Source organism: Vulpes vulpes, chromosome 9 (genome assembly GCF_048418805.1).
Source record: "Vulpes vulpes isolate BD-2025 chromosome 9, VulVul3, whole genome shotgun sequence".
Classification (NCBI taxonomy): Eukaryota; Metazoa; Chordata; class Mammalia; order Carnivora; family Canidae; genus Vulpes; species Vulpes vulpes.
In genome coordinates this window covers 14036821-14059392 of record NC_132788.1, presented here as the reverse complement: position 1 = coordinate 14059392, position 22572 = coordinate 14036821, and the positions used below count along the sequence as shown (strand labels likewise).

General features: G+C 44.1%; 1 protein-coding gene across 5 annotated transcripts; it reads right to left on the bottom strand.

Moving 5' to 3' along the window:
* Positions 1 to 575: 575 nt before the first annotated feature.
* LOC112925540 (protein FAM124B) lies at positions 576 to 21308 on the bottom strand. 5 transcript variants are annotated; one of them, XR_011994141.1, is made up of 4 exons: positions 20133 to 21131; positions 3238 to 4971; positions 1455 to 1573; positions 576 to 1113 (listed from the first exon to the last, which is right to left on the bottom strand). XR_011994141.1 is itself a non-coding variant. In XM_026006351.2 (2 exons), the coding sequence occupies exons 1-2, from the start codon at positions 20862 to 20864 to the stop codon at positions 4321 to 4323; spliced, it is 1383 nt and encodes a 460-aa protein (XP_025862136.1). In that variant the 5' UTR covers positions 20865 to 21308; the 3' UTR covers positions 1809 to 4320. The 5 variants fall into 5 exon arrangements, 1 of the variants encoding a protein (XP_025862136.1); XR_011994142.1 differs by having other exon boundaries at positions 3358 to 4971; positions 20133 to 21098; XR_003236139.2 differs by having other exon boundaries at positions 576 to 1573; positions 3358 to 4971; positions 20133 to 21130.
* Positions 21309 to 22572: the final 1264 nt, after the last annotated feature.

Genomic DNA, 22572 nt, shown 5'->3' with positions numbered 1-22572 from the left:
TCCTCCTCTTGCTGCGCATTCATTGAGCAAAATATTTGTAAAAGTACCTGCTCTGGTCCTGGCACTGGGCTAGGGGCTGGGTTCCAGAACTGCTTCAATAAGGTGCTATCTGGTCAGGTGCCCTGCGGCGGGGATTTCAACCTGGATCCTAAATGATGAGAAGGAGTTCCCGTAGGTCAGGTCTGGGCAGACTGCACAAGTGGGGCATGCTTGAGGAGCAGAAAGGAAACTGAGGTGACATGCCATTGTCCAGACTCACGGTGTGGAGGCATTGTGGGTACCAGGCAGAAAGCTGGGGTCTGCCGTTCTTGCACCCCCTGTGAGGGACAGGCTGCTGGAGTGGTTATGGGTACAGACTTCAGCCAGACAGCCAGTGTTCTAATCCCAGCCATGCCACTTAGTCATTGTTCAGTTCTGAATTAGGCTTTGACCTCCCTGTGCCTTGGTTTACTCACCTGTAAAATGGGAATAATTATAGCATGTACCTCAAAGGATTGGTGTAAAGATGGAAATACTCAGGAGAGCACCAACAGGTAGGAAGGGCTGCACAGGCCAGCCATCATCTTCACATTTGATGTCATTAGCCCTCTTTCGAAGTATTTATTGATTGTCCTTAAAAGAAACTCCTCAGAAACATCTCTGGCAGACATAGGACTTGTAAAAACAATACATTTCCTTTCACGCTAAGCGAGGACCTTGGCATGTCTTCCAGGTAGATTCTCTGGAATAACTCGACTTTTAAATGACATATTTGAAAATGAAATTTATGAGGATTGAGTTCTTGATGACGTAAGTCCTAGATACATGCTCTTTGGGGCCATCAGCACCCGTTGTTTTCTTATCACATACTACAGCCAATTTTTAAAGTTGCTAATTGGGAGAACAGACCCAGAAATAGACCTCAGAGAAAGGTCTAGGAGTTGTCAAAGGAGAGAGCTGTGGGTGGAGAGACCAACTGTTTTCTAAGTGGTGTGGGCCTCGTAGTCCCAGAGCAGAGTCCTGAGCGTGAGTTGGAAAGTGGGGAGCGTTTCCTCCTCAGGGTGGGGGTGGCCTCTTCTTTCTCGTTTTCCCAGAGCTGAGCCAAAAGATCCGTTTACAGCCTCTTCGGGAATCCTGAGAGATGCCTCCCAGACAGAGTGTTTCAAAACAGAACAAAGAACGAAGAGAGGATCAGATCTATGCGCAGGGCCCAGGGGAGGATGGTGGGAGGGGGGCAGGAGAGAGGATGGGAAGCAGGGAAGGGGAAAGAAGGAGAGAAAGAAAGAAGAAAGAAGAAAAAGAAAGAAAGAAAGAAAGAAAGAAAGAAAGAAAGAAAGAAAGAAAGAAAGAAAGAAAGAAAGAAAAGAGAGGGAACAGAAGAGGGGGAGAAGGAGGGAAGGAAAGAAGGAAGGAAAAAAGGAGAGAAAGCCCAAGAGCATGAGAAGAGTCCAGAAAGGCAGACAGTATCAAGTTACCTCGGGAAGTTCTGAATTGTTTTTATAACACAGAGATGAAATTCAGGAGTTTCTAATCAACAGAGAGTGAGCTCCATTTCTCTTCTCTTTGGCTTCCCTTCCCCTTTCCCTGGCTTTCTCTGGAAGGAAGGAAAAAGGGTGAGCAGAGTTTGGGGGCCATGGAAGGACGGGCACACCTCTACAAAGTCCCACCTCCCTTTGTGAATCAAGGGGTGTCTGCCTTCCCCTACCCCAGCCCCACATCCCCTGCCCTACTTTCCCTAATGGACACACATATTCCAAAGTCTCCACAGGCTACCATTTCTATTGTTTAGCAATGTCCAAATAACACCGGCAAAGAAGTATGATATACTATTAACAGGGTTAAAAATAGCCAAACAATTGTAATGCAACGGATTTTTAGTGTACCTGTACAGAAATATGAAGTAATTTGATTATTGAGAGTCCCTCTGATTTGAAAAGTGATACATTCTACATTTTAAAAGATACAGCATAAGTAAGTCAAGAGTCTGGCTAATTCAATACATTGGGTTAAACTAGTTCAGAGTTTATTCCTGTTACAGACGATCACTTTTGAACTTTAAGATATATTTGATTCTTTCCATCCACAATCTCCCTCCTAGGTATGGGAACATAATAAGCGGCACAAGTAGCAAAGATTCTTAGAGAGCTGAGTTTCTTTTCTTTTCTTTTTTTTAAATTGAATCATTGATTTTACCAGAACTTGTTTCCAGAAAGAAAAAGAAAAAAGAAAAAAACTCTTGTTTCCATGACATTTAAAAAAAAAACACATGGGTCTAATGCTTTCATGTGGGTCATCTTGATTCTCTTAACAACCTTTTGTTACGGTAGGAAAAGCAACAGAGGATCAAGGAGGCTGACAGTTCAAGGTGCCATAAATAGTAAATTTAAAAGCTGAGGCTTAAAGCGGGGCCTTTGGCACCCTACCTAGCCCACGGGAATGACCATCCTACCATGTTGTAAATTGGATTTCTGTGTTGAAGAATACAGTCGGTGCCATTTCAAAAGTGTATTATTTTACAAGTCAATTTTGTAAGGCACTCCTTCACATTTTCCAGTATTCTTCATAATTTCCATGTACTTATAGTCTCACCCACATATTATGTTAAAGAATTCAGGTAACCTCAAAAAAAGTGGGAAAGATATTTTAGAATTGCCCCCCGCTGTGCTTTTCAAGGCGGCTCAATAGTTCAATTTAAATAAGACTTTCATTTTTTTAAAACTCTTATTCTAGAAAATTAGACCAAAACTAAGTTCTTCATTCTACTGTCTAAAATCTAACTTTAGTCTTGGTTGGGGGGCAGTGGAGGGGGAAGGGAGAAAGAAAATGAGAATGGGAATATACTGATGTCATGAGCCCAGAAAAGTAAAATCGACATGGAAATCTTGTCTTTGTCTTTTTGCCACTCTTCTTCATTTCTATTCTTTAAGCTCAGCAGAGCACCCAAACCTAGGAGGTGTCCCTGCCTGAAGACTCATCCTTGGGCCTGAACTCATCCATCACCCCAAGTGGGTATACTAAGTAATAGGATCACCAGAAGATCCAGCTAAATCAGCATTTATAATCTGATGTAACATCTGTCCTGGAGAATAAAGTTCATGGAATCAGATAACCTTATAGATTAACCACAACACACAGACCTCAGATTTTTAAAAAATGTGTGTAGAAATCCAACCAAAAACTACAGCACATGAGCAACAAGAGTTTGTCCATTGCAGCTATAATTACAATTCATAATATGCTCAGTCTCCGCCTGCTTACCACAGCCTTTATGCAGCAAGTGAGAAAATCAGTTGTGGGAAAAGGTCCTAGAGGAATTAAGACTTCAACATATCCTCAAGTGTTGATAGAATGGATTTATACCGGTGAGACCATATATACCTTTTGGGTTTGATGACTACAGAACTTTGTGGACCATACGTCGATGTCTTATTCAGAGGGAGGTGCTCACTAAGTATTTGCTGAATGAATGAGTGAATGTAAAAATGGATGAATGCATATTGCAAAGAAATTTAGGAATTCGAACATGGCCAGAAGAACACAAGTCCTGCTCCAACAACTCATCCAATCCAATCTTCCTGCCATGTCGAGTAGAGATCCATTCATGTCATGTTCCTCTCTGGTTAGAAACAGGAACCACGGGCCCCTTTGGAGTAGTGCCGAAACAGATGAGAAATGGAAGAGCAAGGAAATCCTAGAGCCTCGCTTTCATTTTTCACCTAGTTTCTTGACTTCCAATGTTTCTGCTTATTAAACAGGAAAGAAATTAATTGTTTGTAATTTTCGAAACACTTGCATGTGAACTCATTCCAGACACAGACAGCTTTAAAGGCAAAATCACTAGAGGTTATGTGGTGTACAGGGCCTAGTTACCAAAGGAGGTCACATAAAAATTAAAAAACACTACAGAATAAATAGTCCATGTTGTCCAGGGGGATGAGCAATGCAACCCAAGTAAAAATTAAAACCAAATTGCCTACACTCATCAGCATTGCATAGCACATCCGACTCGCTCGCAGAGAACGCAATCCCTCCTGACGGGTGCTGAACTCGGTGCACCCCGCTGAGTTAGTGTGTCTCCAGGGACCCAGGGCCTTGGGCTTTCTCCCTATGCGTTGGCTGTGTTCCCTTATGACCATGAAGGCAAATAAACAACCCTTCACAGCACCTTAGACTATGCACATCTCAAATAAAAGCAAAAATCAAAATAAAATAAAATAATCTGTGCGTGGCTAACATTCAGGCCCCCTCACGTGAACAAGTAACCATCTGTCCCAGGTCAGTGCTCCATTTCTAGAACACTGGATCTGATCTTGTGTTTTCGGAAATCGCATTTGCTTTATGCTATATAAAGAATTCTTCTTCTTCTTTTTCTTCACCCTGGACTGGCAGGTGAAGGGGACATTTTGAGATTATCTTCCTTGCCCCAAGATCCTTTTGGCCTGCAAGTGACAAAGAATGGATCCTTTCCTTAAGGGTTCTATTGTTCATGGAGGCGGTTGCCCCTACGGAGGAGTCTGGCAGGCAGGATGGTGGGTGGCTGGTCCGGAGACCCCTGGAAAATCTGCTCAGAAAAGACTGCCGGGGTTCAGGATTGACCACAGTGCGTCCCGTGTCAACATTCGTTTCTGCCTCCAGCTCCTCAAAGCTGTTTTGCGGGCTGAGGATCTTTTCTCTGGCCCCAGGTTGGAGGTGGGGAGAAGGCAGGTGCATCTGGGCCCCCAGGGCTGAGCTCCTGTCCTGGGATGAGCAGCCAGGGCCTTTCCCAGAAGTGCCACTAAAGCTGTCTGACACAGGGCTCTCGCCAGACTCCGGACACTGCAGGGAACCCACCTGGAGCTTCCGGGCCCGGCTCCTTCGGCATCTTGGCTCCAAGGTCCTCCTTGTGGGGACAGGGATCAGCCTGCAGCCCTGGGGAAGTGTGTTGGCTCCCACGGTGCCGTTCAGGAAGGAAAGTTCACCATTCTTAACCCCAAGTCCTGGATTCAGTTGGACCTGAGGGACGAGGGAAAAAGAAACAAATTCAATAGATGTTTTCCATTAACTAAATGCCAAGAACAGGCCATGTCCCATTCATCCTCTGCCATCCTGTGCCCACAGCAGACTTTCAATAAAGCCAGTTGAAGCGAAGCAGTAAGTTCAATGTAATCAGGCGAGGTATCAGTATCAGCTCCAAACATCTCGCTCTCAGAATCCCTAAACTAACATTTGAGAAGACGAAGAATCTGAGGATCATATGCAACAATATAGTTCCCATAGGTCATGTTGTTCAAAATATGCAAGATGTTCACAGACGTTACTTGGTGGCCTCACTTGAGGTTGCAAATAACTTATTACCAACTATGCAAAAATAAAAATAAAAAGCCACCAAAACATGTGGTTATAGTCAAGATAAAAACTGGAATAAGAATTCAATCTTTCAAAGTCCTTTTTACATCATGCTAATGATATAGATCTTGAGCTATTGCGAGACATGTGGGCACTCCGGGCAGACTCATAATTAGACACCTTCTAAGTCAATATTCTTTAAATTTAGGGGCACCATTTATTTCTAGTATAGGCCATATACAGTGGCATGTGGCAAAACAACAAAGAAATGAGGGAGACTGCCCATGTAGGAGCAGTGGTGTCTTCTTAATCCCTAGCCGTTCCATTCTGGTTTTATTTTTACTTTTAAAAAATTTTTTTTTTAATTTTATTTATTTATGATAGTCATACAGAGAGAAAGAGAGAGAGGCAGAGACACAGGCAGAGGGAGAAGCAGGCTCCATGCACCGGGAGCCCGATGTGGGATTCGATCCCGGGTCTCCAGGATCGCGCCCTGGGCCAAAGGCAGGCGCCAAACCGCTGCACCACCCAGGGATCCCCTATTTTTACTTTTTTAAAAGATTTTATTTACTTATTCATGAGAGACTCAGAGAGAGAGGCAGAGACATAGGCAGAGGGAGAAGCAGGATCCCTGTGAGGAGCCTGATGTGGGACTCGATCTCAGGACTCCAGGATCACGACCTGAGCCAAAGGCCGATGCTGAACCACTGAGCTACCCAGGTGTCCCTCCATTCTGGTTTTAAACTTAGAGACCCTACTCAGCAGAACTGCCACTCTAGAGTTAAGTGCTCTTTCCCTCCACAAACTAGATTTCACTGGCCCATCTTCCATCCTTGGCCTCTTGGGAGCCTCATCCCCTATTCATTATGCAACACTCTTGCCCAGGAGATTTCTGGAAAAGACAATTTTCTCTATCTTGTCAGTAGCTCTTAGAAATTGGTATCCAGGATCCACCCCTGCCTGGCCCAGTCCTTAATCAAATATCAAAAAGGATGGTACAAAAGAACCTTAAGTGCATTTACTGAGTGAAAGAAGCCCATCTAAAAAGTCTACATACTGTATGATTCCTACTATTTGACATCTGGAAAAGGCAAAACTATGGAGACCATAAACAGGTTAGTGGTCGCCAGGGGCTAGAGGGGAGGGAGCGATGAACAGGCAGAGAATGGAGGATTTTTAGGGCAGTGAAGCTACTCTGTATGATACTTGCAGGATACATGTCATTACACACTTGTCAAAACTGTTAAAATGTACAATAGCAAGAGTGAACTCTAATATAATCTATGGACTCTGGGCAATAATGATGTTTCTATGCAGGTTCATCAATTGAAACAAAGACACCACCCTGGTGGGATGTTGACAGTGGGGGAGGCTGTGCCTGTGAGGGGTAGGGGAGGGAACATATGGGACTCTGTTCCTTCTGCTCCATTTTGCTGTGAACTTAGCACTACTCTAAATATTTTTTTTAAATTTATTGCCAGAAAATAAAAAGAAGGAAGGAGGCAAGAATTTATTTATCTCACCAGGCAAGAAGGAAGAAATCAGAACAGTAAGAAAGCAGGTCTAGAAATGAGTAAATCACCACACATGTGCATATGGTACGTGATACATTTATATGGCCTCCCCTCAATTTTTTTCTCTGATAGAAATGATGGCATAACCATTCCAAACTGCAGAAAGCAAAAAAGCTGCTTCCATCAATTCCTTTAGCATAGAGGTTGACAAATGTTCTCTGTAAAAGGCCATACAATCAGTATCTGAGGCCCCGTGGACCTATGGCCTTTCTCGCCATGACTAGAATCTGCTGCAGTGCAGCCCATGGACAATGTGGTAAGTGGGTGTAGCTGAGTTTCAGTCTTGTGCAATTTTCACGTGTCGTGACATTTTTCCCCCAACCATTTAAAAATGGAAAAACTAATCTTAGCTCTGGGGGCCTTCCACCTCTGAGGGACTCAAACTGCATGCTCTTTTCTGCTCCAACACTCATTCTCTTACATCAGCTCTTCCACATCAACAGCTCCTTCTATGTCAACTGGAGTCCAAAGACTCTCACTTCATCCATTTCCTTGCCAGTATCTCCAATTCCCCTCTGCCACTCCCTTTCTATCAAAGCTTCCCTCCAGACCTCTCACCTCCAGGTCCATCTGCATGCCCACATTCTTTGAACTTGTGTTTTGAACTTCAAGCTGTCCAAGAAATGCACATGGCTGTTCAGAGTGACATCACTGTGAAGGTGTGGCTTTCCACTTAGCCCTGCCTCCCTGCCAGTCCTGTCTCCTTAGCCACCTGTCCTTTCACCATAGGCAGTTGTTTCAAACCTCAAGAACTGTCCTCAAACCTTCAGTCGTACAACCTCCCCACAACCTCCCAGCAGAAGGTCTCACCATCTAGATTAGAGAGAAAACAAAAGTCACCACCAGCTAGCAACTCTCTGTTGCCCGCTGCCCAACACATCTGGAATGTTCCCATCCTCTCCACAAGAAAAGGGACCGGTCTGTCTGCACTGTGAATTCCTGGCCACCCCAGCTTATCAATGATTCATTTTCTCTCACTTTGTTATCTTGTTTCTCCAGTCTTTTTCTCTTCCTGGTGCTCTGCTCACTCCTTTGCAACAGCAATTAAACCTACTCCAGTTTTTCTTGAATAAAGCATTCTTTCCCCCCCTATCCCCTCCAGCTCCGTCTCTCCTCTCCTTCACAGCCAAGCCTCTCTATAAAATTCATCCACACTCATTTATCCTATTAACCACCCCCCACCCATTTCCCCTACCCACACCACTGACTCTCCTTCCTACCAATACATGGAAATTGCTCTTGCCAAGATCATCCACAATCAACTTCCTTGTCATCCATTGTTTTTTTTTTTTTTTTTTTTTCTTGTCATCCATTGTTACCAGAGCTTTGGTAGAATTTTACAAGGCTGACTGTTCTCCTTTACATTTGAAGTCTTCTTCTTTTTAAGCTTTTATGTCAACACATTCTTCTAAATTTTCTGCTTCTTTTCCATCTACTCCTTCTTGGTTTCTATTGAAGGAGCCTCTTCCCCTGTCAGTTCATTATATGTTGTGTTTCTTCAGTGCTGACCTGAGTCCTCTTCTCTTTGCATACCCTCCCAGAGCAATCTCATGGGCACCCATGCCTTCAATTACTATTTAAATGATGAAAGCTCCCCAAAGCATAACTACAGTTCAAACCAGTTTTTTTTAAAGGCTATTTTATTTTATTTTATTTTATTTTATTTTAATTTTTATTTATTTATGATAGTCACTCACACACACAGAGAGAGAGAGGCAGAGACACAGGCACAGGGAGAAGCAGGCTCCATGCACCGGGAGCCCTATGTGGGATTCGATCCCGGGTCTCCAGGATCGCGCCCTGGGCCAAAGGCAGGCGCCAAACCGCTGCGCCACCCAGGGATCCCCAAACCAGTTTTTTAAGCTTCTACTTATCTATCCAACTGTCTTCCAGGCACCAGCTACTCAAACTCAACATGTCCAAAATTGAACTCATTTCCCCTCTGTGCTAATTCTGTTCTGTTTAGTCTTTTCCCTTTCTTCGAATACATCAGCTCCATGTTAGTCAAGCAAGAACATCATTTTTTCTTCTTCATCCTCATGTTATCCATTCCCATGGACTCTGCCTCACAGAGATCTCTCAGATCTTTCTGTGTCTCCATGTACAAGGCCATTAACCCTAGGTTAGGCTCTCACATCTCTTGTCTGAATTATTGCAATGGTCATATGATAAAGCCCCCATGCTCTCACCTCCCTCCAATCCCTTCTCCACTCCACTACAAGAGGAGCTTCAAAAACAGTTTTCATCATGTCACCTTCCTGCTTCAGATGGCTTCCTACTCTTCTTGAAATAAAAATCTAAGCCCTTAAAATGTCTTATCACACCGTCGACAATCTGCCCCTTCTTCCTCCAGCCTGGTCATTTACCACTTCCTCCCTTTTAGGCTCTAGTTGTTCAAAATCGAACTTCTTGGATATTATTTGCTCTTTCCTAGTGCCAGTGTTTGTGTATATTATTTCCTTTGTCTGAAATATGTCTCCTCTAACCCCTTTTCCTAAAAACCCATGGCCAATGCCAGCTTCTACATCATTTCCACTTGGAAGCTTTCTTGATATCACTAAATCTGGGGTGGGTCCCCTAAATATTGGCTCTGTCACTTATTAGTTGTTGGATTTTAGACAAGTTACCTAATCTTCTTAGGCCTCTGTTTCTAAGGAGATAATCCTAAATACCAGCATCAGAGAGTTGTTGAAAGGATTAAATGATAACAGTGCCTAGGACATAGTAGTGCTAAATACAAGTTGGTCATTATCATAGTAATTAGTATTATTATTAGATCTTCTAGAGGCCTTACCATATTATAGTAGTTACCACACTGTTATGCATCTGCCCACTTACTTTTCTGTATCTTCCTCTTAACTTGTCATCTGGAAGAAAGATTGTATGCATCTTCTTCATTGTTGTAACTCCAGTACCTAGCATGTTGTAGGTAATCACTAGATGTCTTTTGGATACATAAGTAAAGCTTAACACCTAAGAAAATATAAATTTTTACACGTAGAAATGTATGGAAGTGTAGAATGTATGAATTGGGCCCCTAATTATTTGACATTAGGTAGATATAAAGTCTTATTTAGAAAATTCAAAAAGACTTTCATCATTTGGTTGGCCATTTCTGCAAACTTTTAAAGAGAAAGAAATATCAACTTTCCTTCCTTATAGAAAGGTCTAAGATCCTTAGACCACATAGCACAACTGAATGTAACATTATTAATGCAGAAATGCAGATGTGTGCAGATAGAGTGAAGAATTTCTAGGAGAAACATAATGCTGGGTGATTGAGAGAGATCCCTTGAGGGAGAAGAAAAGCTCCTCTTGCCAAAAAAATAAATTGAAACTCATTTGTAGAAATTCTGATCATTTAGAGCTCATCTTTCCAAGAAATATTCATAAAATATTACAAATTGAGAGCTAGCATTTTCAAGTTTCAGGGAATGTTAGCAGTTATCTTGATGAATAGAATGATCATTTGTCACTCATTTGACTCTGAACACTTGAGAAACAAGAGAATATACATCACTGAAAAATGATGAAGCTGTTTAAGAACAGATTCACATCATGAAGGGAAAATAATATTGTCTCTTACTAGAAGTGACTGTAAGAGATAGCAAAAGAGAATTTTTCCTACATTGAGAAAAAATTAAATGGAAATAAATTATACAGATAATAAGAAATATCAAAACAGGCCAAACTTGCTTACCAAAGAGTTGAAACCACTCCTTTATAATTAATTGATCTTTAGATTAAAATCACTTACTCTAACTGATTAACCAAAACCACTGGTGTTAACTTGCTTTTCAATAAGAGTGAAAAACTTCTAAGTCATAGCCTCCAAGTGTTCTTTCAGGGAGTATTGAGTGAGATGAAGAGCAGGGATGGGAGTGTGTGTGTATGTGTGTGTGTGTGTGCGTGTATGTGCGTGTGTTGCTGCATGGGGTACATTAGGGATGTGGATAAAGAATGGAAAAGAAACAGAGAAGGAACAAAGGGAGGAATAGAGTCTGAGATGAGAGTTTTAGATGAGAGATCTGAAAATGAGAAAAGACTCTCAAGAAATGCTACAGAAGAAAATGAATTACTTTCTTCATGAGAGGCTATGTTCTTTCATTTTTCAATGGCTAATGAAGAACATAAGGACAACTTAGCTAAATGTCTGTTGATAAAATGAAAAGAATCACACGCTTGCTTACACCAATCTAGCTTCTGGAATATACACCTTTTTCTGAAGAGACAGACTTATTTCCTGAAAACAAGCAGTCAATCAACCCATGTTTCAGAACAGCTGTCTACTTACTAGTCTACTGGAAATAGACATTTACAACAAAATACCAAAAAGATGAAGAGAGTCATAAACTCCCAAATTATATGGTACAAGAATACAAAAATATGTAATCAGTTGTGTATTACAAAAATTTCCACGTAAAATGTACACCAAATGGGAGTGAATGTGCACTTGAGCTTCACGGCAGATTCCACAGAGAAATTACTTTCTGAGCAGAGCCCTGAAGGATGGATAAGTAAAAACGAAGAGAAAAACACCTCTGGACAGCGGCAGCTTAGGCAAAACATAGATGCAGATATCCATAAAATGGAATATGTTCAACTTAAACAAGAATGAAATTCTGATACATGCTACACGGATAAACCTTGAAAATATTATACTGAGTGAACCAAGCCAGACATAAGGGTAAATGTTATATCATTCCACATATGGAAGGCCTAGGAGAGGCAAATTTATAGGAACAGAAAGAAGAATAGAGGTTACCAGGGACAGAGGGAGGAGAGAATAGTGGGTTATATGGTGTAATAGGTACAGAGTTTCTATTTGGTGTGATAAAAAAAGTCGTGGAAACAGACTGTGGTAATGGTTGCACAACATTGTAAATGTACTTAATGGCATTGAATTCAAGACTTAAAAGTGGTTCAAGTGATAAATTTTATGCTCTGTGTATCTTATGACAATAAAAAAAAAAAAACCTGGGTGTAGGAGTGAGCCTAGAGTTCTGGAAAGAAAGTTGGGATAGCCATAAACTTAGCAATCATTTAAAGATATATTCAACTGTGATGTGCTGGATAAAAGAGGATGCCTGGAGCAAGAGTGAAGAGTTAGAATGAAGAGTTAGAATGTTGTAATAATAATGCACATTTAAAGCTATGTGGGCTGAACAAAGGAAGGCAGAAAAGGAATGTCCCCAAAGGAAAACTACAATAGTTGGGTGTGACTGAATGTGGGGCTTCTGGAAAAAGGGGCTTTAATAGTGATGATGTTTCAAAGCCAGAGAAAATGAAGAGACAGTGGCCAGAGCTGGAGAAGATGGAGAAGTTGACTTAGATTTTGCTTGGACTGAATGTAAGGTGAGGATGAGACCTTATGTTCAAATCATCTTACAGGGGGCTAGAAATAAGCTAAATAAACAAATAAATAAGCTAAAGCTCAACAGCTACAGATGCAAACACAGAAGTAAGACAGATGATATTAAATCCACAGGACGCTCTGTATTTCTTAATCTTAGGGAAATCTTTAATCAAGGACAGCAGTTCTCAACTTCTCAAACTTCTCAGCAGTTCTCAAACTTCACCCCTCCCCCCCAGAGGCATTTGACAAGGTCTGGAGGCATCTTGATTGTCAAAACTAGGGTGCAGGGTATTGAGGGGTCGTTGTTACTGGCATCTAGTGGCAGAACCAACAATGCTGCTAACATGAGCTATGCATGGGACAGTCCTCTACAATGAAGAATCATCTAGTTCAAAATGTCAATACCATCATAGATGAGAAAACCTGATTCAGGGACAGGAGGAAAAAGGTGAGTGCTTGGGAAGAAATAGCAAAGGGATAGCCAGACAGAGAAGAGAAAATGCTGAGTTAAAGAGCTGGGTTATTGAAGCCTCTAGAGGAGAGACTTTCGAGGCAGGAGCAGTCAGCATTTACTGATGCTGGTGGTCTTAGAGCAAAAACACTTCCAGCATCTGTACATGAGGTGAGGACGCAGGGCAAAAAGCAGCCCCCAAAGATAGGAGAGACAGACAGACAAATACAGAAAATCACAGCTTCTCAGAGCAGAGATTCATAAGTGGAAGCCACAGCAGGAACCAGCACCAAGCAAGGAAAACCTCAACTATCACTGAGGAATGCTAGAAGGCTCAGTGTAGATAACTCTGTGAGTTAAAAACTCCAGGGGGTCTCAGTCACAGAGGGGCCCTGCAAACTTGTGAGATTTCCCTCCAGGAGCTTGACCAGATGCTCGCAATAAATAGCAGAGAAAAATCTCTTTGTCTTTCTGGAAGGGAAGGAGAAAAAGTAGCACTTTTAAATCCACCAGAAAACTGTGTTCTTAAAAGGCCTGCTCTCAGAGTAAACTAGTTAAGCAAAAGTTAACCCTGATAGGTACTATCGGAGCCTAACTGACCCAGGGGAAGGGAAATACTCAATTCCCACTGATTCTAGCCACCCTCTCCCGCCAAAAGAGGAAGAAAAAAATTTTTAAATACTGGTGAATTCACAGTCCCAGGCACAGACTCACTAAAAGACTGTGTGCAATGTAATCATAGAATGCTGTCCCTCCCCCAACTGTTCACCACCACATTACAAAGGCCTATTTTCAGCAGTTCCTTTTACCTGCTACATCATGTCTGGCTGGCAAAAGCAAAACAAAAAAAGAAGGCATAATAAAAGGTAAAAAATACAATTTGAAGGGACCAGGTTAAGCATCAGAACCAGGCATAGCAGAATTGCAGGAATTATCAGGCCAGAATTTGAAACAGCTATGGTTAATGTACTAGGAGCTCTAATTGATAAAGTAGACAGCACGCAAGAACAGATGGGCAATATTAACAGAGATAGAAACCCTAAGAAAGAATAGAAAGAAACACTGGAGATTAAAAAACAACGACAACAACAGAAATCAAGACTGCCTTTGATGGGCTTACTAGTAGACTGGACAGGGCTGAGGAAGGAATCCTGAGCTTGAGGGGACCTCAAAAGAAACGTTCAAAACTAAAAATCAAAGAGAACAAAGACAACAAGCTAGAACAGAATATCCAAGGACAGTGAGACAACCACCAAAAGTGTAACAGATGGATAATAGGAAGACCAGAAGGCACGAAAGAAAGGAAACAGAAGAAGTATTTGAAATAACAAAAACTGAAAATCTATCCCAAATTAATGTCAGAAACCAAACCACAAATCCAGGAAGCTCAGAGAACACCAAGGATAAAAATTCCGCAAAAGCTACACCTTGACACATTGTTTTCCAGACTACAAAAATCAAAGATAAAGAAAAAAATCCTAAGACACCAGAAAAAAAAAAAAAAAAAAAAGACAAGACTGGGGTGTTTGCATGGCTCAATCAGTTGAGCATCCAATTCTTGTTTCTCACTCAGGCCACGATTTCATGGATCATTAGATGGAGCCCTGTGTCAGGCTCTGTGCTCAGCAGGGAGTCTGCTTGAAGATTCTCTCCCTCTGCCCCTCCTCCCACTTGAGTGCTCTCTCTCTCTCTCTCTCAAATAAATTTTTAAAATTGTAAAAAAAAAAAAAAAAGATACGAATCACATCTCACCTTTCAACAACTATGCAAGCAAGAAAAGAATGGAGTGGAAATACCAACCTAGAATTTCACATCCTATAAATTCTCCTTCAAAAGTGAAGGAGATTCAAGGCCTCAAACAAAGAGAAATTGAAGGGATTTGTATGCCAGGAGGCCTGCCTTGCAAGACACATCCCAGGTCTTTGGAGAGAAGCAAAATAATATGGTCAGAAGCTTGAAAGGAAGAGCACTGAAGAAGAAATAAGTGAAGGTAAATGCAAAACTTCCATTTTTCTCATTCTTCATTGATCTAATGAAAAAGTTTATTTAAAATAATAACACCGTATTCTATATGTTGGCAAATTGAACACCAATAAAAAATAAATTTATTAAAAAAATAACACCAACAGTGTGTTTAATTATGTATGTTTATGTTTATATCATATATTAGCACTGGATGTACATGGAAAAGAGGAGAGACCTCAAGTCAATAATCTAAGTTTCCACCTTAGGAAACTAGAAAAAGAAAAGCATATTAAATCCAAAGTCAGCAGGGGTGCCTGTGTGACAGCCAGTCAGTTGAGTGTCTGATTCTTGCTTTCAGCTCAGGTCATGATCTCAGGGTCGTGAGATTGAGCCCCGTGCCAGGCTCCATGCTCTGCACAGAGTCTGCTTGTCCCTCTCTCTCTGCGCGTACTCTCTCTCGCTCTCTTTCAAGCAAACCAACAAATAAATAAATAAAATCTGCCCCCAAAAGTCCAAAGTAAGCAGAAGAAGGGATAATGAGAGTTAGAGCTGAAACCAGTGAAATTTAAAGCAGGAAATCAGTAGAGAAAAATCAATTTCATTGATTTTTGGAGGAAGAACTTGTTCTTGGAGAGCGGTGTGGATTCTAACTCAGGTACCAGTTGTAGAGGATTCAGAGGTGAGGCCAAGGACTGGAGGAAGGATATGCAGGCACGAGTTCTAAGTCTTTCAGCAGGATAAACTGGGAAGAACTGCCAGGAAGGATGGCTGATGACTAGTGTCTGTTGCTGAGACTCAGTATCCTGGGTTGTATTGATGCCGGGTCATGTACTGGCATAACTGAACCCCCCTGTCCAGGTCCATGAACAAGACGCCCCCACTGTGGAACAGGAGTGGAGGTGCATGTGAACTTTCTCACTTCATTCATCTTGGGAGGCAGTCAATCCTTGTTGTTGTTGTTTTTTTTTAAATAATAAATTTATTTTTTATTGGTGTTCAATTTGCCAACATACAGAATAACACCCAGGGCTCATCCCGTCAAGTGCCCCCCTCAGTGCCCGTCACCCATTCACCCCCACCCCCCGCCCTCCTCCCCTTCCACCACCCCTAGTTCGTTTCCCAGAGTTAGGAGTCTTCATGTTCTGTCTCCCTTTCTGGTATTTCCTACCCATTTCTTCTCCCTTCCCCTCAGTCAACCCTTGTTAAGAAAGACTTGGAAGCTGGGCCCTCAAGGGGCTAAGAGGCAACCTCCCTTCTCTTGCTATGTGCTTGGCCTGGAGCCCCTCCTGGTGACGGGTGTGGAGAACACACAGAGGAGACCTGGCAAAGGATCTCAAGGTCACATCTTAGCAAAGGAGCTCTGAATGGTGACACCCAGAGGTGCTTGTAATTCACCGTCCCTGTACAGAATCTTTTGTTGTTTTCCCCTTTTATCCTAAAACTTTCAGAAAGATCTTATTGAAAATTGCAGCCTGGTTTCAATAGTGTTGTGGAGGCTTTGGCAAGGACATGCCCATAAGTGGAGGGCGGTGGTGGCCACAGTTGCCAGTGGAGGAGAGCTGGCCCTGCAGTCTGTGCCAGTCTTCTAGGGGTTATTGGCAACACAACTGGGGAACGATGGTCTGGTGAGGAGAGACCTAGCATCCGAGAAATTGCATCTTAGGGACAATGGCACACCACCAAGTGACATACTGGCTTCTGTGACATCATAATCTTTACCTCCTTTCTGGCTGCTCCTTCTCACATTCCTTCACTCATTCTTCTCTTTCTCACTCCTGGAGTGTGGATGTTTTGTAGGCTCTGCCTTGATCTCTTCTCATTCTACCCTCTGTTCCTTGATACTAGCACTTCTTCCCAGGGCTTCAACCATCACCCCCAATCTATGTCCCCAGGCTAAGTTCCAGCTCCCAGAGGCCACATGACTGGGTATATCTTCCTGAATGACCTGCAAGCAGCTTAAACTCAGTGCGTCCAGACTCATCATCACCTCCTTCTTTTCTACCCCTACATCTAATTCATTTCCAAATCTGTTAAGTCCAACCCTGAAATATAATTCATATTTAACCTCACGCTTCTATTGTGGGTCCCCTTACTCTAAACTTTGCTGGTTCCTATTGGATGACTGAAGTCACTCTGGATGCATCAGTCTAGCACTCATCTGATCTACTCTACGTGATGGTACCAGGGTTATCATTCTAAACTGTATACTACAGACTATCTGCCATTTCTTGAAAAACATTAATAAATGCCTCTCTAATGCCTGTTGTATGTCCTCCTGTTCTCATACTCAGTGGGCCAACAAGCATTCTCCTAAACAACTTTGAGCTCTCCAGCTGCACACCCTGCTACCCCCAGTTTTGGTCACCCTCCAAGTGACACATCCTTCAAACAACTTTTCCAAACTTGGTCAAATTAACCCTTTCTGTCCCTACACTCAAGGTGGGGACAGAGAATTTACCATAGGCCACTTGCCATTCCCGGCACTTGTGGGAAATCAGGCCTCCCATCAGCCTATAAAGGCAGTGTGACATCACACAGAACCCCTAGCAAAAGGGCACCTGTGGGAAAAACACAGGGACAAAGGAGGACTGCTAGAGAGGGAAGGGAGGAATTAACCTACCATACATTTGCAGCCCTTAAGAACTAAGACAAATGGAGGACAGGCCTAGAACAGGGCCTGGCCCAGGATAGGCACTCAGGAAGAGTATTTGGTGAATGAAGAAACTTGGACATATTTGATCATTTATTGATACATTCATTCATTTACTGAGCATCCGCTATGTACCCTAAAGTCACTCTCATCAAAAATAAACATTCTAGACTCTGAGAAGCATCCGGCCATCTGTACTGACAGGAGAAAAGAATTGTTCACTGTGTGCATCTGGTGAGATGGCTAGTGGCCTTCTTACACACGCAATCATCACATTGCTTCTGCGCAATCTCCTACAGTTTCTACTTTACAGAGCACCTCCATGTACATTCTCTTTTTTGATCCTCAGAACAAATTCTACGTGTCAGCGTCACTCACAGCCTCCATCAGTGACTGCTGATTGCAGTGAGGATAAAACAGAAGCTAGTTAGCCAGGCTCCGGTTCATTCACACAAGAATGTGGTTGGCCTACCGTGTGCCAGACACTGTTCTAGGTCCTGAGAGTACAGAAGTGGATGAAGAGCTTCCTGCCCTCATGGAGCTTATCTTCCAGTGGCTGACCATAGTCCTAATGATGTGGTCTCCAGCAACCTGCTCATCTTCCCCTGAGCCCCTCTTTTCACCCCAGCCACAGAGAACCTCAGGCAGTGTTCTGCACATGCCCTGCTAAGGAAATGCCACCACATGCTTCTCTTTGGAAGAGACCGTGGGTGACCCTTCTCCATCTGGCTATTTCCTTCTGGGCTGTCCAGCCTCGGCAGGCCCAGGTATCACTCCTCAGGAAGCTTTGCCCATCACCCGCCCCCCGCAGGTCTAGCATGCCCACACACATGTCCATTCTGGCCTTCAGGAAAGGTTATTCATGGAGAGGTTAATTAGTGGTTTTCCCTTGAATGGGTATTATTTCCTTTCTTTTGGTCAACATCAGTCATCTGGGCCACCCTGCATTTGTTCCCCTACTGATCTTCGCTGGCGGCCCTCACTCTTCCCTGGGAGTCCCAGGAGGGCCTGACTCCACAGGCAATCCAGCAGAGCCTCTGCCTCAGAACTACACCACCCCATGCAACCCCATTCCCTTGGATGCAATAATTGGTTTAGAGGAGAGGAGAATCTGATCCAAGTTGGGTGGGTTGATCTGAAAAATAGGAACAGTTAAAAATGTGCCCCCTGCTGCACACACATATGAAATGTTTGTTCGACAGTGAGCTTGATTTTAAATGCTAGAGATTAACCAAAGCTGAAGGAGAAAACTTAGATGCCTTAGAAATTGCTGAGTTAAATCAGAGGCAACTAAGAGAAACAGTGCCTGTCCACCTTGGGTGACAGGTAAATAATTGAGAAATCATTTCATAAGGAATCCAACTGATTCAAACTCAAGGCAGATAGTAAAATTAAAGGGAAAGACTATTCATTTTCTATCCTGTTATTATTACTTGACCCAACAGGCCTTAAAGGGGTTACTGACCTTTTCTTAAGGACAGAAGCCACAGAACATTTTGCTGTGGTGTCATGTACCCCTCCCTGCCTGCACTCACTTACACACACTTGCACACCCACTGAGCACTGGACGATAATGGGTAACTGTCTGGGTTTTGGAGCTGAGTAGACGCTTCCTTACCTGTGTCTTGTGTCTTAGGCAATTAACTGAGTAGCTCAGTTTTCTCATCTGCAAAATGGGAGAAATAGTGCCTCCCTAGGTTGTTATAAGAATTAAATAAAGCAATCCATGTAACAACCCTTAGCCTAGGTCAGAACAGATAGTAATAGCTAAAATTGCATTCTGGGCACTACCTTAAGCACTTGAAGCATGACGTCGTTCCGTGTGGCTGACCACCCACACTCTAGGAAGATGCTACTCCTCCCTCCACTGTGCTAATGAAGGAATCGAGGCTTAGCCAGGCAGCTACTAGCTGCCAGGCCCAACTGCCACGAAACACTCGGCAAGGGACGACACATGGTAGCGATCATGATTGTGCCTGGCTTAGACGGGATGCTTACAGGAGAAGCCTTTAAAATCAAGATTTTCTTTTTAAACTAAGGTGCTCTAACCATCAAATTAGATTGGGGATAAAACTGATAGTGATACAAGCTGCTTAAACATTAAGTCACCAGGGGGGAAAAAAAAATGAAGTCAACAGGACTACAAACTTAACATCTCCAACCATAGTTAACAACTTCAGCTTCCTTAGGTCAGATGGAAAAGCTTACACTACTCCTGAACCCAAAGCCGTGGGCAAAGGATTTGCATACAGTTTCAAAGTTCAAGCTGAGAAATGGGATGTCCTGATTCTCCTGCGAACCACTTGCACCACTTGCGTGAGCTCACGGGGCGTGAACTCCATTATCTGGCAAATGAGGGGATTTTATTAGATCGGTGCCTCTCAGCCCTGACACTACATATTTGAGTCACCCCAGGCGCCCCCAGAGATGCTGATCTCACCGGCCTGGGGTGCAGGCCCATGAGAATTTTTGCAAGCTCCCCGGGGATTCTTTTTTTTTTTTTTTAATTTTTTTTATTTATTTATGATAGTCACACACAGAGAGAGAGAGAGAGAGAGAGAGAGAGAGGCAGAGACACAGGCAGAGGGAGAAGCAGGCTCCATGCACCGGGAGCCTGACGTGGGATTCGATCCGGGGTCTCCAGGATCGCGCCCTGGGCCAAAGGCAAGCGCCAAACCGCTGTGCCACCCAGGGATCCCTCCCTGGGGATTCTGATGTGCAACCGAAGCTGAGAACCGCTGCATTCGATCATCACTAAGGCCCATCTCAGAGGTCAAACCACACAGCTCCATGCGCATCTATAAAGATCAGAGGCAAAACAGGGATGAATACCTGAAGCAGAATCTTGTTGCCATCATAGTCCTGTGTTTGCCACCTGGTGCGGCTGATGGGTTCGCACGGATGAGGTAGGAGAGGCACCAGCTGGCCGATCTCTTGAACCTTGAATTGCAGCACCGAAGACTCTTTGGGGTCCACTGACACTCCAAGGGGCAGCTGCTTAAGCGACAACTGCAGAGCAAAGCTCTCGGTGGCGTAGAGCACAAAGAAACAGAAGTTGCTCTTCTGCAACGTGGCTTCCTTCTGCAGGATCAGCTCATAGAGTCTGATGGCGTCCTCGTAGTTGTCAAAGCTGCAGTAGAGGGTGACTCTCAGGATCTCGGTGCCGCGGTGCACCTGCCTCACGCCCCACACGGGCATCTGGCTGTCCAGACTGTAGAACTCCTGATTGGCAAGGATGTAGGGACACGGCCTCCCCTGGGCGCTCGGGGCGGGGTAGCACTGCCACGGCCAGCGCCCTAGGGAGTCAAGAACCCGAAAGAGCCGCTCCTCTCCGAGGCTCTCGTGCAGGAAGAGCAAAACAGACATCCCCGGGAACCGTGACCGCCTGGAGTGGCACTTGTCGTAGTATTTCACCGGACTGACCCGCTCTGACACCAGGAAGGGTCGGACGTCTGGGCAAATGCAGGCCAGGAGCTGATCCAGGGTTTGCTGCAGGAGCGAGCCTTGGCCAGAGCTGGCCAGGAGGTGGATGGTCATGGCCAGGGGCTCCGGGGCCCCGTCCATTCTGGAAGGCGAACGAGGGGGGGCGAAGGAAGCAAGCGCGGGGGGCCCGCTGCGGAGCCGTGAGCCCGGCCGGAGACCTGCGGCCCCTTCAGAGCAGAGCTCGCAGCCCGGGCGCCGCTTGCGGGGGGCCACACGGCCAGAGTCCACGCGGATGGGGGCCCGCCAGCCGTGGGGCCCGTGTCATCGGGCTCGCCCGGCGTGTAACTGCGTGTTGGCTTGTCCAGGCCCAGCCCTGGGTTTCTGTTTGACCTAAAAACCTATAATCCTGAGAACCACCCAAGTGGGTGGTTCTTGCAGACACTCAGTAAAGGAAATGACCAAGCAGAAAGGAACACGAGGCCGTGGGCTCGGTGGGGCTGATTGCAATCTGTTTGGTTGAAAAGACAACCATTTCATGAGCCCACAATGGGCTCTGATTTCCTCCTTGCATCTCTCTGTGTTTACAGTAGCCTGCCAGGCCACCTGAACACAATGACTGCTTTAAAACAATTCTCGAAACTTGTCCCCTGGCCAGGATTTTTTTTCCCCCCTTGTCTTTTTTTTTTGTTACGGGACAACTGATGCTGGCAACGAAGAGAAGACACTGTATCTAAATGATACTGAGCGTTCCCTGCAGATGATTTGCTGTGATGCGAGGCCTGAGCGCATGTACTGAAATGTTGCAAAAAAAAAAAAAAAAGAAAGAAAAAGAAAAAAAAAAAAAGTCGCAAAACAAACAAAATTCCCCCTTTATTCATGCTGATTCTTCAGGAAGAGTGAGAGCTTCCGGATGTGGACAGTAGGATTGCTCAGATCTATTGAGGATCTCCTAGGCACCAGTCATAAGCGGTTCTAAAAGTTGACATAAATGGATTTAATTCTGCAGCAAACCTGTGAAGAAAAGACGATTTATCCCCAGAATACTTGCAAAGGGCCCGGGGCTAAGCCACAGAAAAGCTAAGCGACTTGCCTGAGGTTTCACAGCTAAAAAGTGGCTGAGGGAGGATTTGCACCCAGGAACTGAGAGGAGTAAAGATGAGGCGCCTCTCACGGACCTGCAAGGCCCGGCCTGCATTTCCTTCCTAAGGATAGGGCGAGGACACCAAAACAAACTCTAATTGAGGACATGTATTTATCCTAGAGACTCGGGGGCTGTTGAATCTTAAAATGAATTTTCTTCAATTAGAATATTCACGCTCTAAACATAACACCCACCCTAACGTGTTCTGAATATCCATTGGAAAATCATTGGCTATTCGGAGAGCTGTGCTCCTAAAAAGGTGTGGATATGCACATTTTTAAACAGAATTCTTTTTTTAAAAAATTTGTATTTATTTATGATAGTCACACACACACACACACACAGAGAGAGAGGCAGAGACATAGGCAGAGGGAGAAGCAGGCTCCATGAACCGGGAACCCGACGTGGGATTCGATCCCGGGTCTCCAGGATCGCGCCCTGGGCCAAAGTCAGGCACCAAACTGCTGCGCCACCCAGGGATCCCTTAAACAGAATTCTTAAAGTAAGCTGCTTATTAATACTTATCAATGAAACTCATTGTGACAGTCTTATAATTTAAAAAGCACTTTTGTGGGACACGTGGGTGGCTCAGCGGTTGAGCATCTGCCTTCGGCTCAGGGTGTGATCCCCGGGTCCCGGGATCGAATTCCCCATTGGGCTCCCCACAGGCAGCCTGCTTCTCCCTCTGCCTATATCTCTGCCTCTCTC

What these genes read in the sequence shown, in the direction of transcription:
- LOC112925540 (XM_026006351.2), bottom strand. Translation starts at nt 20,864, where the DNA reads ATGGACGGGGCCCCGGAGCCCCTGGCCATGACCATCCACCTCCTGGCC. An exon ending in GCAACAAGATTCTGCTTCAG is followed by an intron (nt 4,972 to 20,132) that starts GTATTCATCCCT and finishes CTCGTCCCTCAG; the next exon opens with GTCCAACTGAATCCAGGACT.